The following is a 23,206-nucleotide window of genomic DNA, read 5'->3' as shown; positions in this document are numbered from 1 at the left end:
TGCCCAGGACTAGCATTCCAACCAGCTAGTCTGTCTAATCCTCTTCAAAATCCATGCTGTTTTTGCCCTCAGCAATAGCAAATGCAAAAGACAGTAGTCTGGACAGAAGAAATGGAACACTTTCTCAACTTCGCTTCTGCCTGCATTTTAAATCCCACAAGAAAAACAGTAAGAGATGAGAGCTGGCATTTCCCTCAATCTTCCATTTTATTATACAGTAATTAACTCACATTGATACATTTGCTTATATAAAAACACCAATCTTTATTCCAAAAGGAGTGTTTAGTTTAAAAGTCACTCTGTGCACTTGGATTGTCAGACCAGTTTTCCAGGGAACTGTTTTTTTACAGTTTTCCAGGGACTGGACCCTGCAACCCCATGTCTGCAGCCTTGCCCTGCTGTCACACTTTTGTGTAGTCAGATCCATGTTCCTGCTCCAAGAGGCCTCGGAAGCTGTCATCTTCTCTCATCTGCAGCTCTCAAGGGAAGCAAGTCCTAATAAATCAATGCAGAAAGGGTTAATGGGTGTCAGGAAGCATGCCAGTGCATCATAGAAGCTTGCAAAGTCATTAAATCAACGTGGGAAAAAAAAAAAAAAGTCTCCAAAAAAAGGAAGAAATTGTGGAAGAGTATGCTTTACAGAAATTATAACTGATAAGAGATTTCAATTTCTTCCCAACACTCCAAATTTCTTGTTTCAGAACATTTTTCAGCAAAAATACCTCCAAAACCTGAAGATTCCAGAAACATGCATAATACCTCTACCGCACTCCATCAAAACCTGTTACCACCATGTTGTAGTAGAGCTGTTCTCACTTTTGTTACCAGGTCATAAGCTAACTTGCTAAGAACACCCAGCCACCAAATAAAGCCAGGCAGACTCTTCACGTCCCCCCAGCCAAATTGTGTTTCTTTTTCTGTAAGGCTCTCTTAAGACTTCACCAGTCTCAGCCTCACACATGGTATTTAAGGGCCTGATAGATACTCGTGTCCTGCCTCTACAATCAGAACCAATTTTATTGACACCTCTCTAACACATGCCCTCCTAAAACTCACACTAAACACAGAAGAGAAAGACAACTCTGCAGCGCAGTAAAAGGTCTGCCCCATCTTTTTCTAACGCTCCACCACAGTTGCACCCATTTGTACCACCACTGCAGGCACAAATACTTTACTTTTCATGGCCTATACATCTCTCTGGTCCTTACTTAGCTACTGTTAATTAGGACACACCTGGCACTTGTATCCACCATCCCATAGCACTGGTCTGGATGGCTTCTTAGCTTGCTTCTGGCACCTACCTTCCATTTCTGCATGCCATGTACTTGTGCCTGCTACACTTCTTCCTCTTTCACAGCAGTACCTACAGGAACTGACTCACAGTAACATATGTACCAGTATTTATTACCTAAAGATAAACAGAGGCCTGTCCAGACACAGTACACACACCTCAAAAGCATGATTCTTTTGCTGCAGCCTTGTGGTGTCATGTCACACCCTCATGTCAGAGCCACCTCGGGTTGTGAGCTCCTTTGTGCAGGGAATAAGTCACTTCACTCGGCACTGCACAGGGCCCAGCAGACTCCAGCACCCTGCGAGATGGTACTTTGTGGTGTCAACCGAAGATCGTAGCTACTTCTGACAGCCGCCACCTCCACCCCGCGCACTGGGCTTAGCTGCGAGGCCGGGACTGACAGCACCGAGGGTAGACGTGGGAGTCCAGAGAGCCCAGGGCAGCCAAACCGCGGTGAGCGCAAGGCCGGGCTGGCAGCCCCAGGTAGTAGCACGCGCGCTGCTAGGGCTCTGCTGCCGCCAGACCCGTCCTCCCCGCAGCCCGCAGCACGCAGCAGCACCCCTAGCCCCGCATCACACGAGGCTCGTACCGGGGCCCAACGCGCTGCTAAAGGGGGCGGGCGGCGACGGGCACCGCCCCTGGTCTGTCAGCGGGCGGAGCTCCGGGACGGAGAAGGGGGCGGCCGCCGATAGGGTTGGAGCCCGCGCCGGGGGCGGGGCGGAGCGGAGGCAGCGCCGGCGGCGGGCGCTGCACCTCCTAGCACTAGGTCGGCGAGCGCAGCCGGGGTGAGGTGAGCCCGGGCGCTCTGCGGAGAGCGGAGTCGAGGCGGCGGCGCGGAGGGAGGTGGCGGCGGTGCAGCCGCTGAGGTAAAGCGGGTGCTGCTGCGGCCGCCTCGCGTGGAACGGACCCGGGGGGAGCGCGGCGCCAGTCGCGGGAGGAGGGCAGGGCGGTGCGGGGCCGTGTGCGGCCGGGGGCCGGCGGAGGACTGGCTGAGCGGGAGCCGTCCCCGCGACTTTTTCCCCCGTCCGAAGCGCCGGATTGCCGCCGAGCACCGCGGCGCCGCAGGCCCAGGGCAGGGCGGGCGGACGGACGGCGCCGTGCCCCGGCGGCGGCGGCGCTTCTCCCCCCGCGGCTCCGCGCTTCCTGGTTGAGCTCTGCCGGCGGTGCCGGGGCGCGGGGTGAGGCCGGGCTCTCCCGCGGCTCCGGGTGCCGGCAGGAAGCGGCCGGGAGGTCAAGCCGGTGGCGCCGAGCGCAGCGCCAGCCCGGCGTTCGGCGCCTGTCTCCGCGCCGGGGGTAAGTGGCCCCTGCGGAGGGCCGTCCTGCGGCGGAGCTGCCCCGCGGCTGCACGAACCGCAGCGGCGTTGCTCTCCTGCTCGGCGTTGCTGCTGTTGTGAATGGGTTCCCTGAAGCGGTCTTTACGCTGCCCGCTTTCTCGCATAGCTGTGCTGCCCCTTCGGCGGCTTTGAGATGCTTCAGAGTGGGACGTGCTTTGCAGGATCCTGTGTTAAGTTAATGCCTTAGTTGTCTGCATGTTGTTCAGCGGTAGGGTCTCCACGGGCTTTAAAGCTGTATTTGAAAGGCTGGAATTTGCTTACGGAGTTGCGTGTGTATTTTTCCTAATACTTCAGTGACTGTCTCGAGCATCATTTTCTTGCAGAGAATGCTGCTCGCTGTGGCATTGCCGTAGTTACCTCCTTTTGGGGAGCGGCAGCATCGCTAGAGATGTTACAGGTGTGTAGACACCTAGTGGGGAGAACAGGCGGGCTCCGAGCGCGGCGGCAACAGCTGGTGCTCCAGTGGCTCCCTTAGCGTGCTAGTTAGGTAGCCTTGAATTTCAACAATGCAATAGCTTTGGAAGGAAAGTTACTGCTTTCCTGGAAGTATTTGGAGTAAGTATTAGGGGACCAACAATCAAGAGTGAGACAGGACAGTACAGCGAGGTATGGATCATTATATGTGACAATTGAAAAGTGAAGAAAGTCCTTACTGCCTTACCAGAGGTGCGCAGTCCCTCTGGCTGGACAGCAGTAGTGTGGATCCATGGAGCAGAAGCTGTTTTTTCTTCTCTGTCCCCAAAAGAATGCTGGTGTGGGAGGAAATGCTCAGGTACCAGCCATGTGGGACCCAAACATCTGAGCAGGGGGAGAACCTTCTATGTCTCATTCCTTTTCTACTTGAATTTACACAAACCTCTTGCAACTTTCTGGTGAATGTTAAAATCTCAGTCTGTCAGCACGCGTGACATAAATCATTTCATTGTGACCAGAATTCTGCCTGAAGTTGGGAATCTTTCACTGCGATCAAGCTCTTAGTAAATAAAAACCAAATGAACGCTTGATTCTTTTACAATGCTTCCTCCTCCTTTTCCATTCCTCCCGCCAACTGGAAATCCAGTAATACATCATCTCAAATATAATAATGTTTCTTGCCTAAAGTGTTTGGTTTGGGGTTTTTTTGCTCTACTTAGGATGATCTCCAAGCTATTTATTTTAAGAGTAATTAGCTTAAATCAGTTTGAGACAAAATGTCTGAGGGCAAAGACCGTGTAAGCCCCACTCAGAGTAAAGAGAGTCTGTTTATAAAGAGAGTCTTAGCAGAGCAGAAAAGAACAGGAAGAACTTTCCAAAAGGGATTTTTGGAGACACAACAGCATTGCTGCTGGAGGAATGCTCTTTATCCATCCATGTACCATACGGCTGTCTGCAAAGTTCTTGGAGACACCAAACTTCACAGGCGCTGATAATATAAAAGAGTGCGTGAGTGTTGGATCGGTCAGAGGTTCAGATGTGGGGACCCTGTACCTGGGGCAGTGCTGAGCAGTGTGTATGGACCAGAGCTGCGGCTCTCAGTCTTTGATTTGGTGGATTTGGGGAGGCTTTGCTGCCATCATTGCATGGAGTTGTTCTGGAATGCAATTATGTCACGCCTTTTGTTCTTACAGTTTTTGAATTTTTAAAAATAAGCTTTAAAAATGTCATAAACTCTTTCTTCTGCTATTGCAGCATTTCAAATTCTGCATCGTCAGACCAAATGCAAGACGTACAAATACTCATTTTAAATATCTGTCCATAAAGTTGCTATGATACATTTGATAATAAAAGATCAGAGGCGTAGGTCAAGTCAGTTAAATTATGCAGTGTTTAGACGACGTATTTGGTTAGCAGCCAAAACGCCTGTAGGCAGTAGGAATAAAATGAGTACTTGTAGCAGGGCACTTGTTGAGCCCTTCTTGAAAAGAAAATATTTCTGAATATTTAGCGTAGTAGAAGAAGTAGCTTTTTAGCAGGTCTTGCTGTGTGCTGCTGGTTTTGATTGGAAACATTTGGGTTATCTCCAGCATTTAAATCTAAGGGGTGAAAGTGTTTTGTTTCTTTGGTTTATGGGAGGAATTTGTGCTTTTGAAAAGATTTCTGTACAATTTAATTGATACTTGTGCTGTTGATTTTTGTTCTTCCCCCTTCCACTGCCTTTTTTTTTTTTTTTTTTTTTTTCCTAATTCATGCCTATTCACTTTCTCCTGGTAGAAAAGCTAAAATTAAATATCAGTGAAACTCTCCTCATGTTAATTTCATAGTCTGTGATGTTTGGTGGTATGTGCTAAGGCACATAGTTTGGGTTTTCAGAAGTGGCTACAGAAATTTCTCATTAAAATTTTGGTGGGAACTGGAGGCCTGATTCATGTGACTGGATTTGCAGAATTTTAAAACAAGTACTTGTGTGTAGGCTTCTTTAAAATGAGAAGTCTAATTGAGGCTCATATAATTCTTCCCTATAGCAAAACTGGTTGCAGTGGATGATAAGGAAGTTCTTCAAGAACTTGCAATAGTTTCTTATGTGTTCTCTTACGAGAGATGTTGTGCAATAAGCTGCATGGAATTATATTTAGACTCAGTAGACTGAGGAGAAGCCACATATGAGCTAGGGATTGGACCATACACTGGAAAAGGAAGCCTGTGTGCATTCTTATAAACACTTCTTAGCTTTTTCAGACAGTGTTCCTAGGACCTGCTGACTGAGACTTTAGAGAAAATGGTGTGGAAAAGAGAGGTCAGAGGTTCCCTTTTTCATTCCTGTCTGTTGTTGTCCAAGTGCATTGTGAAGAGAAGTGCTACAGAAAGAACTCCAGCTTTCTGTAGCATTAAGCATACATTATGCAGTTAATATTTTACCTACTGGTATTGCATAGTCCCCTCAGGTCCTCTATTCAGCTGTAGTTCAGGAGTTTCAATGCACTTTTGAATAGTTGGCACTTTCTGGTTCCCAGTATAGCATTTCAAATTACGAGTGGGCTTGACTTTTTAAGGAGATAAAAATGAGTGGTCAAAATGATGTTTAGAAAACTTTCACTGTGTGCTTTTTCTATATGCCTTTAAGCTACTGTTTCCTAAATTTAACTTTTTACTCATATTTTCTCCTCTAAGTCAGGCAACCTTGAGTCAGAAAAGCCTGTAGTCTCTTGCCTGTAGTGTAATTTAAGTGTACACCCTGGTACCTTTCTCCTCTAGTGCTGCTTAGGTGGTCCGGGCATGTCTGTTTCAGTTGCTGGTTATTTTTTCAATATTATGCTATAAACGCAGTACAGAACATCTGTATGATGGGGGAGTGGTAGAGCCTGTCTTTTGTAAGAAAGTATAAGTATTATATCCATCAAGTAAAATAATTTGAGACGTATTGTTGCTCCTGTATATTAGAGAAGGGTGCTTCTGTCCAAGAGTTTTTGGGGATACAGGTTTTGGGTTGTGAGGTGATGCTTGCTTTCTGCATAAACAGCAAGAGATTGAATAGCCCAGCACTGAGTTCTGAGAGCATCAGCACTAATTACAGTGAGCTCCACCTCTGTCCTGACCTTTTGGCATGGGGTTGTGGCTATGTGTCTTCAGGGAGATAACTAGCAAAATCTTGCCAGGTTAGATGCTGCATTGACAGGATGCCTTATGGGCTTAGAGCAATCTCTGTCAGAGCCATAAGCCACAGAGAAAAAAGACAGTACATAGCAGCTTGTCTTATACTGTAGGAGTAGAAATTTGGTTCAATACCTTCACAAAACACAGATTCGTATATATATGTATTTTATGTGTGTATGTGAGGTTGCTTTCTTTTATGGATTACACTATCTCTGCTGGGGTTATGGAAAACTTAAATCATAACCAGAATCCCAAGTTCACGAGTGACTGTACCAGTTTTCTCTTTTCTTTCCAGGAAGAGCATGCGTGCAGTGTTCAGTGACAGAATATTTAAGGTACGTGCACGTCTATGGCAAGTTCATCAGATGGTGTGACTGGCTATGAGCATCAGCTGAAGTTGAGCATGGAGATTGGGAAGTTCCAGCAAGCTGAGAAAAGGAACTATTTGGAAGAGTTCTGCTAGACATAGAAGAAGTGGAACACATTCTTCTGCAACAGTAATTGACTCAGAATAAATACACAAATTAAAAATCATCAGCAGTGAAATGATAGACCCTGGTGCTTTTTGATTTTCTGGCGGATTTTATTACTTAGGCATTGCTATTGACATTTTTATTATCCCATTTAGTACATCTTGAATCTGTCTGTAAATTAGAATATAACTGGACAATTGCATTTTGATTCTGTTTAATAACACTTTGAATGTTAAATAATTTGCCAAGATGAGTGCTGAAGGATATCAATACAGAGCTTTGTATGACTACAAAAAAGAGCGAGAGGAAGACATTGACTTGCACTTAGGAGATATATTAACTGTGAATAAAGGTACCTTACTAGCACTTGGATTCAGCGAAGGGGAAGAAGCAAAGCCTGAGGAAATCGGTTGGTTAAACGGCTTTAATGAAACCACAGGGGAGAGGGGGGATTTTCCAGGAACTTATGTAGAATACATTGGAAGAAAAAAAATATCCCCCCCGACCCCAAAGCCTCGTCCTCCTCGACCCCTTCCTGTAGCACCAAGTCCTGCAAAAGCTGAAGCAGAGAGTGAGCAACAAGGTTAGTACTGACTTCAGAAGATGTATGTGTGTGTTTCTGTGTACATGTCTGTCATATTTTTCAGATATTTTTGCTTCATTGGCTTATATGACTGTGTTTCCATGTCTTAACACATACTGGTCGGTGTTTTTTTTTTTTTTTAGTGCCTGCAATCCATTCAAACAATTAAGAATTATATGTACTTAAAATATTTAGCTCGTAAAATCTGTGGTCTCATGTGCTTTGTCTCAGTTACTTGTCACTGCAGTGCCTTACTGTGAAGTACATCTCTTAGATTTAAAGATATACTTAAAATTCACAACCACAAAGGCTAAAACGGAGAATGAATGAGCAGGTCAGCATTTATTTAAGGTTTCTAAGATGCTGATTGAAATGGTTTCTTCAGTTGTTAATCATGTAAAAAATTTTCTTGGTCAATCTGGTGGTACAAACTGCATAAAAACATCAAATTTGTATCATATTATCTGCTGTTAGCAACAGACTTACGAACTTTGTCACAAAGGTTTTCATCTGGCATTAAAGTAAGAGCAGGTGTTTAAAAATGAGTTGTAGAGTGATGAAGAGAAATTTGGGTTTAATTTCTATTTCAGGGTAGAGCATGCTGTAGAAAAAATAACCCTTATATAAACAAGGGAAATAACTTCCTTTGTATAAACATAATTTGCTTTCTGACCCACATTTGCTAAGTAGATTGGGCAGAGCTCAGGCAGGATGTGATTAGAATTCTTCTGTTAGTAGAAGAAAGTCTTAAGAATTGCAAAAAGCGGTAGATTTAAAAACAAAATAAGAAAGCCTTCATGTGTCTACTTTACGTACGTTCAGATATTAGAGCTTTACACAGAAATAAGCCACATCCATCTGAATCTGAGTCGTACATTGGTCTCTCACTTCCCAGAACTCTAGAATGTTTCATATTGCTTCAGCATCTAATACTTTAAATTCTCAATGTTTGTAACCTTTGGGAATAGGAGTTGTCGTATGTGATCCTGACTCCTGAATAGTATCGTTGCATTCTGCCTTCCTCAAAAACAATTGCGACATTTTGCAAAGTTCTGTTGTCAGTTTATCAGCTTCCATCCCAGTTCACTTACTGTGGTGTTATATTTAGGTGTGCTGGTAATCATCAAAGATAAAAGCAGAATTTTTAAAAATTGTATGCGGCAACAAAGCAGATACCTGGAAGAAGCATTTCTAGGTTGGTGAGGGCTTAATAATGAGTAGGCCAGAACTGTTTTGCATAGCAGTAGCCTTAAGTACTGAAGAAATGCTAGTTAGTGCATAGTATCTACATATACATCATCATTAGAGCAAAGGAAGGGGTCAGCTGGATGTGTGGCTACGTAGGTCGCACCTCCCTGAGCACTCAGCCTCTAGTCACACAAGTCTCATAGTTTCTCATTCGATTACTTCTGAATGTCTTTGCACTGGAATGAAATTTTTTTCTTCTTTGATAATTCCTTTCTTTAGATGCTATTATAGATCCTTTCTCTAGATGCTAAGATATTTCTTTTCTGTCTTAAGCCACTGGGATAGATGCTGAGATAGTTGTCTTCATCACATATAGCTGCAGAATAACCACCGCTTTATGTGTAGACACCTTGGTGTTAACAGGTTATTCTGAGAGGCAGAGAGCGGGTGGAAAATCTGTTCACATGTGCGCTGCGGTGAAGTAAGCATTACCCAAGGCTTTGATGCACTTAATGCTTTAAACATCATTAGTGCTTTATAACTGGCTTGGTCTTTGTGCTCATGCATGATGCTCATGTGCCACAGCTCTGTGTTGAGAAGTCTCAGCGTTAATCTTGCAGTTTCTGAGCTCCTGAGAATTGTGTTTGTAACAGGCCGAGTTCAAGGTTCTGGCTGCTGAAGTCTGAAATCCTGGTGCAGGTTTGGGGGAGGCTGTGCAGAAACACTTCAGATTCCTTGGGTTTAGATCATGCTCCCATCCTTAGGGACAAAGTCTCTCCTGACGTGAAGTTTACTCCTTCAGAACAGATTAGTGTTTTCATGCAATATGTTTATTTTTTAATAGTTTGGGTCTCTACAGAGTTTTGAAACAAGAAAGTGTTCTAATTTCTGAATTTTTTAATCTTAAAGTCTGTCTGGAGACATCATTATGTTATGCAGTGACGTTTTTAAGGATGAGCTTGCAGTCTAAACATATATTTTTCTGATTAAAAAAAAAAAAAGTTCCCATAATCTTTTTTAATTGAAGATTTTAAACTCCCTTGTAAATGGCCAGGCATGTTCAGCACCAGGAATTAGAGAGAAACACTGAAATACGAACTCCAAATGGCTGAAGAGATGGGGTAAATTGTTTCTAAGATTGTGAATACTTCAAAGAAATTGGGAAACTTAATTTTACTTGTGTCCTTTCACAGTTCTTTTTGCAGGAAAGAGCCAAGGCAGAGAGTGCTCCAAATGCTAGAAATAAGTGTGGGAAGTACAAGGAAAGAATACTATAAAAATCTAAATGAAAGTGCAGCCTTTTAAGTAAGCAGAATAGTAATAATAATAAAAAAAGATGCCTACAGTACCAGAAGTGCAGGAGGAAATACAGTTCAGTTAAAGATAAGAATAACACAGCAATGCACATCTGACTTTCAAAGAGCTTTGCTGTTTCTGCATTTGAAACTTGGTTCAGGGATTAGCGCAGTTAATATTGTCTGGCAGTCTGTGTCATGGGCAGTGACACTGCACCAATCTGCACCAGCAGATTCTTCCCAGGATAATACTTGTCTCTATACCCCAAAAGTATATTTCAAGTGAATTAATGAGAAGTATGAAACTTGCTTGACCAAATACAGTCAAGTTTACATTTTCAGCATGTAATGATTTGAAACCGCTGTGTATGAATATGACAAAATAATGGGAAACTGGAAACAGACTCCTTAAATGTATCTCAGTTATTTGTAATCCATATATTTTTTTCCTTCTGTGAGAAGACTATACTGTACATACCATGTGTGCATATTTTGAATAAGAACATTAGGAAGTGAATTGCGAATTTTTAAGATTTTGTATACAATTGTGAGCTTTAAATTTTACCATATGCATAGATTTTTTAAAAAAATTATTTTCTAATCACATCAGTAATCTCCAGGACTTCAGTTATTCTGAATGTTTCTTCCCAGCCTTGTTAATTGTGCTCACTTGCTCATCAGTATGCACGTTCTTTAGTGTTGGATCAAACTTGCAGTACTTACCACCACACAGCCAGGTGCTGCAGGTGCTGTGATGCAAGTAACAGTAGGCATCTAAACATCAGTGGGGCTGGTAACACTGGCAGAGCTGTCTATCAGGCTAGTGTCCTGTGTAGTCATACTCCTATTTACAAATTGGAAGGTCTTTTAAACATTGAAAGCTAATTTGAAAACAAATAAAACTGCTAGTGGTGTCAAGTTACGTTAAAGCATTTGTTTCCTTATTGTAGCACCTAGGCCAAATCTTTGTCCACGCTTCTATTTTATCAGTAACCCTTTTAAATTGATTGAACCACTGATCAAGACCAAGCAGAGAACACTTGAATGATATTCAAGAACTGTTGCATTTTTGTCCATTTTTTTTTTACGTTTCTGAGTGAAGAATTAGAGATCATGTGAGTTTGTTTTGGTTTTGCTTGCTGTTTTGTGTTATAATTGCATCTGAAAATACATGAAAAAGCAGAGGTTTCAGTTTCAGACGTTGGTCAGGGCAGAGCTATCGAGAGGTGGATTTCACCCACAGTCGGTGCGAGGCCATTGGCACCTGGCTTGCCATTTCTTCCCAGGCTACTGCCTGCACAGACGGACACCCAGCGCAGGGTCATTTCTGCATTTCCTCCAGACCCCTGGAGTTCATGTAAAGCAGAACTCAGACTTGATGTGAAAAACTCTTTATATTTTTTTCTTTCTTTCTTCTTTTTCCCACATTGCAGCTGCGTAGTTCTGATTCTTGTTTCCTCTGAGTTCAGCTGAGCCTTCTGAACTTTGATTAAGCTGATCTGGTACAACTATGTACTTTGGTTCATACAGTGGTGCTTCTCTACCAGGTATGAGTGAGTGGATTTTAACCAGACTTCAATGTATAAAGCTTTGATTGACAGAAATATTTTTCTTCACTTGAAATGCTAAATTCCCACTTGTAAGTGAAGGTCATTTTTGCAGAAGACAGACCAGAAATTTAATAGTAATCTGTGTGTTCTGATGTCTTGGAGCTTTCTGCTACTTCCTGTGAAACTTAAGATGATTGTTTATGTTGACAATACAATTTCAACTGTTTTAAAGCCTAAAAATAATCAGAAATTCTTCCTTCTTATGACAAAAAATAAATTTTAAGAAAAGAAAGTGACAAAACCATCAAAAAACAGCAGCTTTCTTCACTTTTCTCCTTGAACAGATAGGGATCAGCAGCTTAGACAAAGATAATGACAGAATATTTGGAAACTCTTTTCTATCAAAGACCAGGTTGTGCGGTGTCTGGCAAGGATCCAGACTGACAGAGAGGAGAAAACCATTTGTGCATGCTTGAAGTGAATGCGCTGCAGAATTTGTTTCTGTATTTAATTTTCCTATAAAATCAGTACAGAGATGGAGTTCATGAAAATTATTTACATTTGTTAAGTAGGGGATATAATAGCAAGTGGAATGCAGCAAGCTGGGAGCCTTCACTGGGAATGGAAGAGTCATCATCTCTCCTGATTCAAGAAAATGGAAAAAGGAAATCAGGGGGTGAAGTGATGAGTCACTATCTCATTTGGCGACTACATTTGCCACTCAATGCAGAGCCTTGGGCTTGTTCTAAATAGCCCAGTTTGAGAGCAAGTCTTCATTTGGCTAGCGTCATCAGAATGCCCTACAGTCACTAACTTTCAAAGCTGGTTGATTTTTGCTTGCAGTGAGAAAAGGGGCAGGTTAATGCCAGAAATCCTCACTATCTACTTCATCATAATGTTTCTCAGTGCATGAGAAACTTTGTATTTATAACTGCCAAATTACCATATTTCTGAAAACAAAGCTCTCACCACCTGCTTTTACCACTAATGAAAAAAAAATTTTGCAAGCTGTATTGAAGTGAGAAAGAGCTCTTTTATTTTGCAGTGGTAAGTGGCAATTAAAATATTTTTTTGTGAACGCTATACAGAGCACAGGATGATGCATATAAATGTTAGTTTGTGCTGCACGTTTGAGACCTGGGCAAGTTCATGGCTGATGCTTGTCCCCATCTGCTGGTGGAGGAGAAAGGAAACAAGAGAAAGGAGGGAGCTTTACAGCCTTTGTCTTCCATATTGTAGTTGTGATGGAATACCATGTGAGAGAGAGTTTTTAGGAAAAATGTTTTATTTTACTTGGACAGACGTTATTTCTGAAGAAAAACATACCACTCGGGGAGCAGAGAAGCTCCTGCTGATCCCTGAGGATGACCAGATCTGGAAAGGCTTTGTATGGCTGATTTTTTTTTTTTTTTTTTTTCAGTTGTATAAATTAGTCTCAAAAAAATAAATAAATAATATCTAAAAATAAATAAATAAATAAAAACAACCAACCCAAAACCTATCTTTCTCCACACACTTCAAGAAACTGGAAGCAACGTACTGTACAATTTTGCTGCTATAAGAAATGTTTGTCTGTTTTGCATTACACTCATTTTGATGCACTTTTCTACAGTTACAACAGAAGCATCATGTTGAGTGATTTTGTTGACGCTTCTTTAGCCTTCTGTAATACAGACAAAGTATTTTAATATATCTTACTGACATGAATGATCCTGGGGCAAGATGCAAAACAAAGCAAAGGTAAAATAGCCTGCTCCTCTCAATTGGATTTATCTTGATCTTTCTTCTCACTGTGATCCAGGAACATCTGAAAAAAGTAACTGGCTAGCAAATAGTTCTTACTTAAATTTGCATATGATAAGATCAGTTTGTGAGTTTCAGTAACACATGGTGGTTTGTATTTGCCAAGAATGGATCACTCTGCACCCTGAGCAAACAGCCATGCCCACTTAAATAGTTGTGTGATGCCATATAAACATACAGATTTTCTTGTGTGAAAGAACACAGGTGTTGTAACTACAGCTGGCTGTGTTCTCTTTCACATCTGTGTCTTGCTGCAAAGCTGCTTTCCATGATGAACATCCATGAAATCAATCTGAAGGCTTCAATACAAAGAACTGCTTTATTTTAATAGATAAAAATGATAAGGGGAATTACAGGATTTTAAAAAAGAATTCAACTGGAAAAGGATGTTAAGTGCTGAGAACAATTTGGTGAGACTCTGGATACTTAGGAGAATTTAGAGAGAGAATATTAGGCTGTGTAAAAAAAATGACTGCGGTTAAAGCTTAACTTCTACTCAAGCTTTCAGTAAAATACGCATCTAAAACTGATTCTAGTTTGTCTTTCCATCCATGAAAGTACTGATTTTATTTTTCATGTTATATATGCGTTTGTTATTTACACTTTGTTGTAGAAATTCTCACATTCCTGAACATCACCTGGTGTGCTGGCAGGTGTAAATTTTCATGCTAATGTATCTCCTTCTTTCATTCCTATTTTAATGGTGCCTGAAGTGGTCTAGAAGATAGTACTCAAACAGTATTCTTTATATTCCGTTTTACAAAGAGTTTGCATGGTTTACCTATAAGACTGCGTCTGATAATAGTAAGTAAGTTCACACCTTTTTAGGTAATAAAGATGTGCAATCGAAAGTCCTCAGGACAGTTTTCAAAGCACACTACTGCTCTGAACCAGGGAAAGATGTGATTGTGTATGGTTCATACTCTTAAATATCCTTTAGGACTATCTTGTATGTCAAAGCTACTGTGTAAACTGTAGCATGAATGATGAGAAAGGTCTTTAACAGTTCAGCTAGCTATCAGGCAGTGTGCTTTTATGATTCTCTGCATTTATTCATATGTGGTTGGCATTACTTGCAGACAGCAGACATGGAGGGCAGCTGCTAGATCTATGCTCTGTGATCCAGCTCAGAACCCTTTCTGGTTCATCAGTACAGATCAACATCTTCTAGTAGTTCTTAAGCAGCTATTACATATTTCAGTAAATAAGCAAGGCCTAATCTAGGCTGATTTTTCTGCAATTTTTATTGTGCATGGTGCGACACTGCACTGGAAGACCAGAGGTAAAATTAACTCTCGTTATCTTTTGAGATTTACTTCTTTAAAAAAACAAAAAAAACACCCAAAAATATAAAGATGTGGCTCAGTTTCACCAATTTCAATTTAGCACATCATGTTGGTAGTTCAGGAGTTCTTGTCTTTCTCTCTTGGAGTTGCCTGATGCAGCATGTCTCAGCATTACTGTGCCATGGCTGCACTGGAAAGGGAAGAGAGCGGTACAAGGTGAGCTCTGTGGTGCAAGGAGGAAAAACACCTTTCCAGAGGCTTGATTCCTTGAGTTTTGTCTTGTTAACAACTACAACTGCAAAATTTATTTTAGCAGGTAGGAGAGAAAAGTTTAGCATCTCCACTGATTTCATCCTAGTTCTCTTCATCCCATCTGATGATGAGCTGATGAGCGAGGATTAGTCTTGGTGAAGGGCTTCTAAATGGTATTGAACACTGCAGATCTGTGTTTCAAAGCCTATCATGCTTGCTTCTCAAGCAGTCTGTGTCAAAGGTGGAGCTTTTAATTTGTGTGGTTACCTTTTAATTTCCAAGCCCTCTTCCTAAGCTGCTTCTTGCTCGAGGTAGACCAAAGCACTTACGTTATAAAATTAATGAAAGAAACCACTAACTATGCACAGTGGTAGATAAGGTTTCATAGCTGTGTGGCTTCATTATCTATGCAGAACCGTTCCAGAAATATGCAGTGAAAGGCAAAGATTTGCAGCAATTTTCCTACTTTCACATGGTTTTTAACACTTTGAGGACACATTCCAGTCCTCTGTTGTTGATTTTTTTATTATCATTATTTTTTAAATAAGCTCTGCTTGAATGGAGAAGTGAAAAAGTCTGTTGCGTGTATGAACACAGCAGTGAATTGTTTCCTGGCTGCTACACAGCTGTTTGGCACAGGTGAGGGCTGACAGAGGCGACTGTGAAGCCTACTGTGGTTTCCTGCTTGCCTCCCAATTGACTGGTGTGCAGTTGAGGGCTGTCTAACCTACCCTGTCTAATCAGTCTTAGAGCTGTAAGACTCTGGGGTGGGATGCTGGTGGGATGCAGCAAGGTGTATTCTGTGCACTTTTCTGTCACCTCTGCCAAGCACAGATCCCAGAGTGGCCTATGTGGAGTGATGCATGGGTCTTCAGTGATGACTTGGTGACATTTGGGAGCTCCTCTGCAGCACAAATTCTTGGATGACCAGAATTGATTACTTTGTGACTCTTAGTAGTAGTTCTGTCGTTTATTCTGTGCCTTGTATTTATTGCATTGTTTGCAAAATATTCTTTCTCTTGAGAGAAATGTCAGAAAATGTTATCCCTTTACATTCTGAAATGACTTATTTTGAAAGTGTTAGAGTTGGATCTATACAGATTTTCAAGTATAGTAGTGAATATTTTTTTGCCAGTCCAAATCTATTCAGTTGTTCTGAAGCCAGAATGATGTAGTTGCTCAATAGCCTACATAAGCAATTTTCTTACGGAGGGAAAGTTCCACTGTGAGCTAGTTCTGAGACGAAAAGTTGTTTTTTTTTTTAGTGGATCTCACAGTCTGGCTTCTTCAATAGAGAAAGTGTTAAGGAACTCATACTCAAAACAGTAAGTAGCAAAATCTTCATATCAAATATCTGGAAATAAAAGACTTTTTTGTTTACTTAGTTAGGGGTCCTCAAGAGCACAGCAGGATGAATGTTTGAATTCTCCTTGCTCTGCTGAATTTATAATTTATTACTGTTGGTTGAAAGATCAGTGTGCATTCCCCACTGCTTTCAACTGCTTTTTCTAACTTCCTCTTGAGTTCAAACTTAGTGTGGACAACTCCAAGACCCTTTTGTTAGCCTATGTAAGCTGCAACCTTATCTCTAAAACAGGAGATTTTTACAATCCAGTATTACCGAAACGCTTTTTTTGTTACAGTAAATCACCTAGAATGACTAGCGTGAAGTCCTTTTGGCTTTTGGGAGAATTCCGACTGTCTGCTAGAGAACATTTGGCACTCATCTGTTGCATGTAATGCTAATAATTGCTTCGGACTGTGCTGGTCTCTGTGCTAATGAAACGTCTTTTATATTCCTGGTGTTAAAACTTGCACTGACAAGGATACTGGTCTGGGGGTTCGTTTCCAGTGATTTAAGATTCAGGACTATTGAGTTCAGCAGTTTAGCAAAAAAGGGGAAGACGGTTACCAACTGTTGTTTTTTTTCTCCAGATGTTTCCTCTAAGACAAATATCTAGGGTTTTATTATGACACAGAAAAAACACACCAGTAAGATGAGAATGGTTTGGGTTGTTTTTTTGTGTTCATTGTTACATCTAACAACTAGTCAATCAAATACTGTGGTAGATCCTCTGGTAGTTCAGATGGGACATGCCTGTGCTTGTTAATGTGAGCTGCTCTCTTCTGAGCAGAGTTTTAGAGAGTTTTATTCAAAATCCTTTTGGATGCAAAGTAAAAATAAGATTATTTTAAAGTAATCTTCTTGTAAAGTACGCTTCTTGTAAATATTATACATGGGATTTTTGTTTACTTAAAAGACATGTTCATACAAGAAATAGCAGGCTTTTCTTTTGCTTTCCCTAAAATTGGTGGCAAAACACATTCTGACTTGAGAAGGAACAGGATCAGGCCTATAGGCAGGATTTAACAGCAGTGGGACAAATCCCACAGCTGTTACTCTCATTTCTCTCAGGCAAAATTCCCATTACCCTCAGGGTCTGGTGCACAAATGCTATAATTACTCCTAGCTCTGTTCTGAAAATATTCTCCCTTTTCAGTATACCAAATTGCATTTAATGTAAATGTGTGTAAAATGCTACACGTTAAAGACTGATGTAAAGTAGGACAGTCTCTGGTGTTTTTTTTTTCATGGATTTTGAAGACATGGAAGTGAAGTACTGTTAGAATCATCTTGTCTGAGCGCAGTCACAGGGCATGGAATTTCACTCCATGATTCCTGGGTTAAGCTCATAACATCTAGATGATTTTAAGCGTGTTTCTAATTCGTCCAAACTTCTCTCTTTAGGATGTACTTAATGGAGGCAAAATTTTTACCTACTTAAATGACTCTTATAAAATAAGACTTGCAAATTTTATAGCAGAGATGTCTTAATTGAGGGTGGAGGGACAGACATTTTGTAGTACTTGGTTAGGACAGAACTGAGATTATTTTCGCCACGTTACTTTCTGCCATTATATTCAGGCACATTTTACTATCTTACCTCTGCCTGCATCGTACAGCTTTACCAGCTGGAATCCAGCTATGAGCATCAAAAGCAAAATAATTATTAGAATGTGAGCGCATGCATTGAACAGATGTGGTGATATTTAATCTTGTCTCATTTTTTTTCCTGATACTGAGAATTTATAGTTTCAGATTCTCCTTTGTTGTTAGTGTAAATGTTGTAATAGAAATGTGCATATTAGAAGGATGCGTGCTTTAAGTAGCTTTTTCTTCACAATTTTATGTTGCATCTCTAATAATTTCTTTTATTGTGTTGTAGTTGTGATTTGCAGAAGGAATACAGGGAGTTTTCTAAATTATGGGAAATTATGTAGGAAATTACAGTACTTGAGACTTGACAGTAGTTTTCTGATACCAATTAGTAACTTGCTTACTTGAAAGATGTTTTTGGTACCATCTTTATTCTGCCGTGCCATAAACTGTATCTTTATTTCACCCAGAGGTGTGGCAGTGCAGTTGCATCCCAGTGTGATAGACAAGAGATTTTTTTTTTTTTTTTCTGGATTATTCTATTGCAAGATTTCTGTCTAGGAAAATAATAGCCTAAAAGTTTGAACTTAAGAGGGTGTCAATATGGATGATAGATCAGTACTGGGGGAGATAGGAAAAAGACTCTTGATACCTGGAAGAGGAATTCATTAACTTAGCAGGCACACAAAGAACACGGGAAAGCTGTTCTGCCATGGAAGAATCTGTGCTGTCTTGTACCAGACTTTTCTGCCAAATTTGAAAAATTGAAAAATACACCCCATGCATTTCCATATGAAGTTGCCTGTTCACCTTTTTTTTTTTTTTTTTTTTTTTTTTTTTTTTTTTTAATTTTTCACGTCTTTTATATAGTGATATGTAAACTGTGGGACCATTACTGTCTTAAGTACAAACAACTCAAGGACTCTGAAGAACTGTGGCACTTGATCTTTGAAAACCAAGGGTATAGGAATGCATGCTCCTATGAAAACCTCGAATTGCAAAAATCATTTGTAGTGGGCTGTAAAAGCATTTGACAGATTACGTGCAAGTATATACATGTGTGTTTCATTATTTGATTGCCTTAGGAGACTGATGTTTAAGTTGGCAGATCTACTTATTAAAAGCAAAGCTCGTCAGTTGGCAGGATTACAGAATGCCAGAAGGGAGAACAAATGCTGAGAGTAAGAGAATAAGTAATGCACATTGAGAAGCTGTAAAGACAGGAAAAATTGAGCTTCATTGTGGTTCTGATTGTTCTTTTGGGCTCAAGTTGATAGCCAGTATGAAGTAAAAGCATGAAGTTATTTAATTTCAAGACAAATTCAGTTTTTTGGAAAATCTAGAGTCTTCTGTCAGTGTAAGTACAATTTGATCCCCCTGTTTGGGGCCTATCAGAAATCTTTCATTCTTGCTTCTTTTTTTGGCTGTCTCATATGAAAAAAGGGCACCTTCCTCTGAAACTCTGAAATAGAGTTCTGTCAGATGTTGGTGTATGTGGACACTTTAAAGCTTGGGAGCTTTGCTCTTAGTGTTGATTAGTTTGATTAACAATTGCAGTATTGATTCCCAGTATATGTTAAGCTTCTGCATGTAATTTGATGATAAATAATTTGTAGCTGTTCTGCAAGGAAAGAAGCAACAGAAACCAAACACCACCACAGCCTTTTTCATAGCAGTTTAGAATATTCCAGGGTTTTGGAGACCAAACAAGCTGATTATGTGCATCTCCAAGGCATCTGTACCTGTGGCTTACCACTTGCTCTTTCCAATTACATCCCTTCACATTCTCCTGCAGTACAGATCAGAATATTCTCTTCGTGTTTTGCGTTTTTTGTTCTTGACTGGATGCTGTTAGAATAACCAGTAGTTTTGCCTTGTCTCTTAAGACTTCTCAGTTTGAGAGTGATGTTTGAAACGTGGGAAGCTGACTGGTGGAAAATTGACTTGATTGGTGGAGCGAAACGCAACAAAAAGAGAAGCAGAAGGGCTGTCTCCCCTGAGAAAGTAAGAAAAAAAATATTTCCCTTTAAACGGGACCTAGATTTAGTGATTGCTCAAATTTGTCTATCTGAAAGAGGCAATTAGCGGCACATTTATGGAAGGTTTACTATGAAGTATTACAGCGCTTTGTGAGGCTGCAGTGTGGGGATTCTGAGTCCTGCAGGAATTACATACATGCTGGGAGTAATGCTTAGATGAGTTAGACCAGTTGTCAGCTGTATTTACTGTTTCTGAAGAGTTTTGCAACTGTCTCAGTAAAGTTTAGTGAACGTGGATGAGCTAATTAGGACTCGAGTCTTCACAGATGTAACCGCTAGTTTAGAAGGGTAAAGCTAGAAGGGGGAATAAGTAGAAAGGTGCTGATTCTGATATATCAGGCAAGTCATGTGAAGTACCCTCAAAGACAGGGAGTCATAAGGCTATTAGAAAAATCAGGTCAGTTTAAAATTTATTCATTCCTCTTCCTTCTGTTCTCAGCAGGGAGCTAGCTTCTGGAAGGATTCTCCATCTGGGAATCAAGTGAGCCATCCTTACGCTTCTTGGCATGGCCCACATTAACAAAAAAAAGAAAAAAGGGAAAGAAAGATGTTCTTCTAAAATGTCAAATAAAAAAAGGAAAGAGGTCTATTTTTCTGTTGGGGTCAAGTAAAGGTAACTACTACTCTGGTTCTTTCTTTTGGCATGATGAAGATGGAGGTATTCTTCTGGAAAAGGATAATAGAACAGATGTATAAGAGTTCATTTATTTTGTTTTATTTTAATTTTATTCTTTCTACCCCGGCAGCGTAGCAGGAAAACAACCAGTATGATATACCTGGCCTTTGGACAGAATAGCAGCCAGTTCCCAATCCTTGCTGGCCAACCCTGAAGGCAGCATACTCCTTCCAGCCTTTCAGCCCCACAAACCTCCACCCGTTCCTTACTGAGTCATAGCTGGAAGACTTTTTTTTTTTTTTAATTTGATCACATCTTGTGCAACTTAGGCCAGTGTTTTTACTTCTTTGTTGCATCCCATAATCAATGTACTGGAACAACTAAGTGATTATAGCTTTAAGCTTTCTCTGTGACTATGTAGAAACACAGATTTATTGGTAGCATCATCATATTTTCAGATGCAGATAGCTTGTCTTCTGACTAACCTTATCTCATGTCAGGAGCAGATGATGGACAAACTGTTTTGTTGTGTTTTGGAAGAAGAGGCCTTCAGAAATGCAGTGTACTTGTAGCACTTAAAGTCACAGCATGTTAGTGGCGTGTTCATTTATTCACTCAGTACTACCCCAAGTTCGGAGGGTCAGCTCAAGGCCCGATGCTTCAAATTTCTTCAGTGAAGTTGGTGTCACATCAGCTCCATGGTTTCCCTTGTTACAGAAAAGGCTAGAGCTGAGTGGCTGCAGGGAAGGAAAGGGAAGCAGCTGCTCAGGGTGCAGCTAGCTCACCTCTGAGCATTTGCAGAGGATAAAATGAGCTTCTGCCTGCCTGACACAGCTTTGATTTGATCACGTTAGATAAAAATCACTGAGAACATGTCAGTTCTCAATCACATGCATTCATTTTTTTTCTATGCACAGCTCTTCTCCAGCTTAGGTATTCAAAGTTCTTGTAGAGAATATTTTTGCAGTTAGTTCAGCCTCTTCTATTCATCCTCACTCCTTCACACCGTACTTGTTTTCAAGAGGGATACTTTTTTTTCTTAATTATTTAAATCTTAAGAAATGCCTTCATGCTGCAGGGTTGCATAGAATTTGCAAAAGGATTCATCTGATTCAAGTGCTTTGTTAATACTACAGGTTTTCTTACAGAGATGCTTTGCCTGTTTCTTCTAGTTTATTTGCAAATGACGACTAACAATGCAAATTGAAATCTTGCACTGTACTTCGTTACCCTTGACTTAAGTTAGTCTTTGGCTTGCAGATGAAAAGGTAAAACCATAGTAAAGTTTTCATGCCAGCTTTTCATTTACACCATCTTTCTTCTTTTCAGTTAAAAAATAAATAAATCCTATAAACACATTTTTTACCGTACGAATTTCTGCAGCACAGTGTGCTAGGCCGTAAGAAAATAAAGTTCTTTGTCTCACAGTCAGAGCAGTCTCTGGCTGCTTTGTAAAGGTCCATGAAATTAGTTCACCACTTTAACTACTAGGATCTAAATTACAGTTACTTTAACACTGCAGTGTGAATAAAGTGATTTATAGAAAAGAGGCCTATAAGTTCATGCATGAAGTGTCTATACTGCATATTCCATAACATCTTTTTTGTATCATGATTGCATGAATTAATGGGATTAGAAATCAATACTGGCATTACTATGTAGAGAAATATAGACAGGTGTATGACATGGGTCAGAAAATCTATTATGAACAGACTGAGAGTTCTCTTCTTTATACGAAATTAAAGATGATGGTGGGATTAACTCTCTGTAGCTCCAGTTCAGGAATTTCCAAGTAATGTTGTTGTTTCTGTATCTATGTCAGATCAGTGAATGGTTTAATGGCAGTCAGGATTAACCCAGTTTTACTTTCTTAAAAGATTACATTTCATCTAGATCCTTTTTTTTTCTTTTTTTTTTTTTTTTTTAAGGAGGAAAAAATAGTTGATTTGAAATATGTTAGTTTCCAGAAGTAAAAGAATTCCTTTTGATGCTGGATTACTGTTAGAATTGTTTGCTTTGGTTTTTTTGGGGTTTTTTTTTTTGTTGTTTTTTGTTTTTTTTCCCCTGGGTGACAGCTATGCACTCATTATTTTTAACTTTGTGTACTTATAAATGTTTCCCATAATTCCCAAAAGATGAAGGAGCTGTTTTGGCTTTTATCTGTCAGCAGCTTCTGCCAGTGCTTTTATGTAAATCTTCCAGATCTAAACAACTTGACTTCTCAAGCACAGTAATACATATTATCTTTTCCTTGCCATAATGAAGAGCTTATTCTTTCCCTATAGACAGCTTTCCAGCAGGTAGTTTGAGAGTGTTCTGTATCCCCACCACCTTAGTTTCTCCACAGAAAAAAAAAAAAAAAAAAAAAAAAAAAAAAAGCAAAATAAAATATTGTTTCAAAGCAAAAAACATACTGTCCTGAAGTTTAATGTATTCTGATTACTGTGTGAAAATAAAATTAAATGATGCTTCTCAGACAGAATCATTATTACAAACCAGTGACAGCCTTGCATAAGGAAAAAGTAATGACGGTATTAAAAAAAAAGAAAGTAGGAAAGAGTAAGGAACAAGGATCTGGTAAAGATGGGGCAGGTTGTTTTGGAGAGAATTCCAGCTTCTTCACTGAATGTCCATCCAGCAGCTGTATTTCTGTTACAAGGAAAAGATGCTGCAGGAGTACTGATATTAACCATCACTCTGATTATGTGAAAAGGCAACTGAGGTAGTATCTTGGTAAGTTTGTACTCAGAAGAAATTAGGGCAACATTTTTTAGGTGAAGAGGGTGAAATGTCTGAAAATAAGGGAACTTGGCATTATCACTGAAGCTTTCCACATGGAGGTCTTTGATGTAGTCTTACCATTACATGCTCCACAGTCTTGCCCAGAAGAGGTCAAAGGTGGTGCTGGCTGGACAGCGAATTTTCAATTGCTTCTGAGATGAACCTCAGCATTCCTTCCCTTAAAAGGTAGGAGCTGTCTCTTGT

General features: G+C 40.3%; 1 protein-coding gene across 1 annotated transcript in view; it reads left to right on the top strand.

The window, feature by feature from the left end:
- The first annotated feature begins 2,079 nt into the window (after positions 1 to 2,079).
- The window catches only part of PIK3R1 (phosphoinositide-3-kinase regulatory subunit 1), a 56,489-nt gene continuing 35,362 nt past the window's right edge, over positions 2,080 to 23,206 (top strand). Inside the window, exons 1-2 of the mRNA XM_042825687.1 lie at positions 2,080 to 2,160; positions 6,494 to 7,254. Of these exons, the coding sequence (XP_042681621.1) occupies positions 6,921 to 7,254 (334 nt within the window). The 5' untranslated portion in view covers positions 2,080 to 2,160; positions 6,494 to 6,920. The remainder of the gene's footprint in view (positions 2,161 to 6,493; positions 7,255 to 23,206) is intronic.

Source organism: Centrocercus urophasianus, unplaced genomic scaffold (assembly GCF_019232065.1).
Source record: "Centrocercus urophasianus isolate 14NV4802_14NV808 unplaced genomic scaffold, USGS_Curo_1.0 seq_25, whole genome shotgun sequence".
In the NCBI taxonomy this organism is placed as follows: domain Eukaryota; kingdom Metazoa; phylum Chordata; class Aves; order Galliformes; family Phasianidae; genus Centrocercus; species Centrocercus urophasianus.
This window is presented reverse-complemented; position numbering and strand designations above follow the sequence as displayed.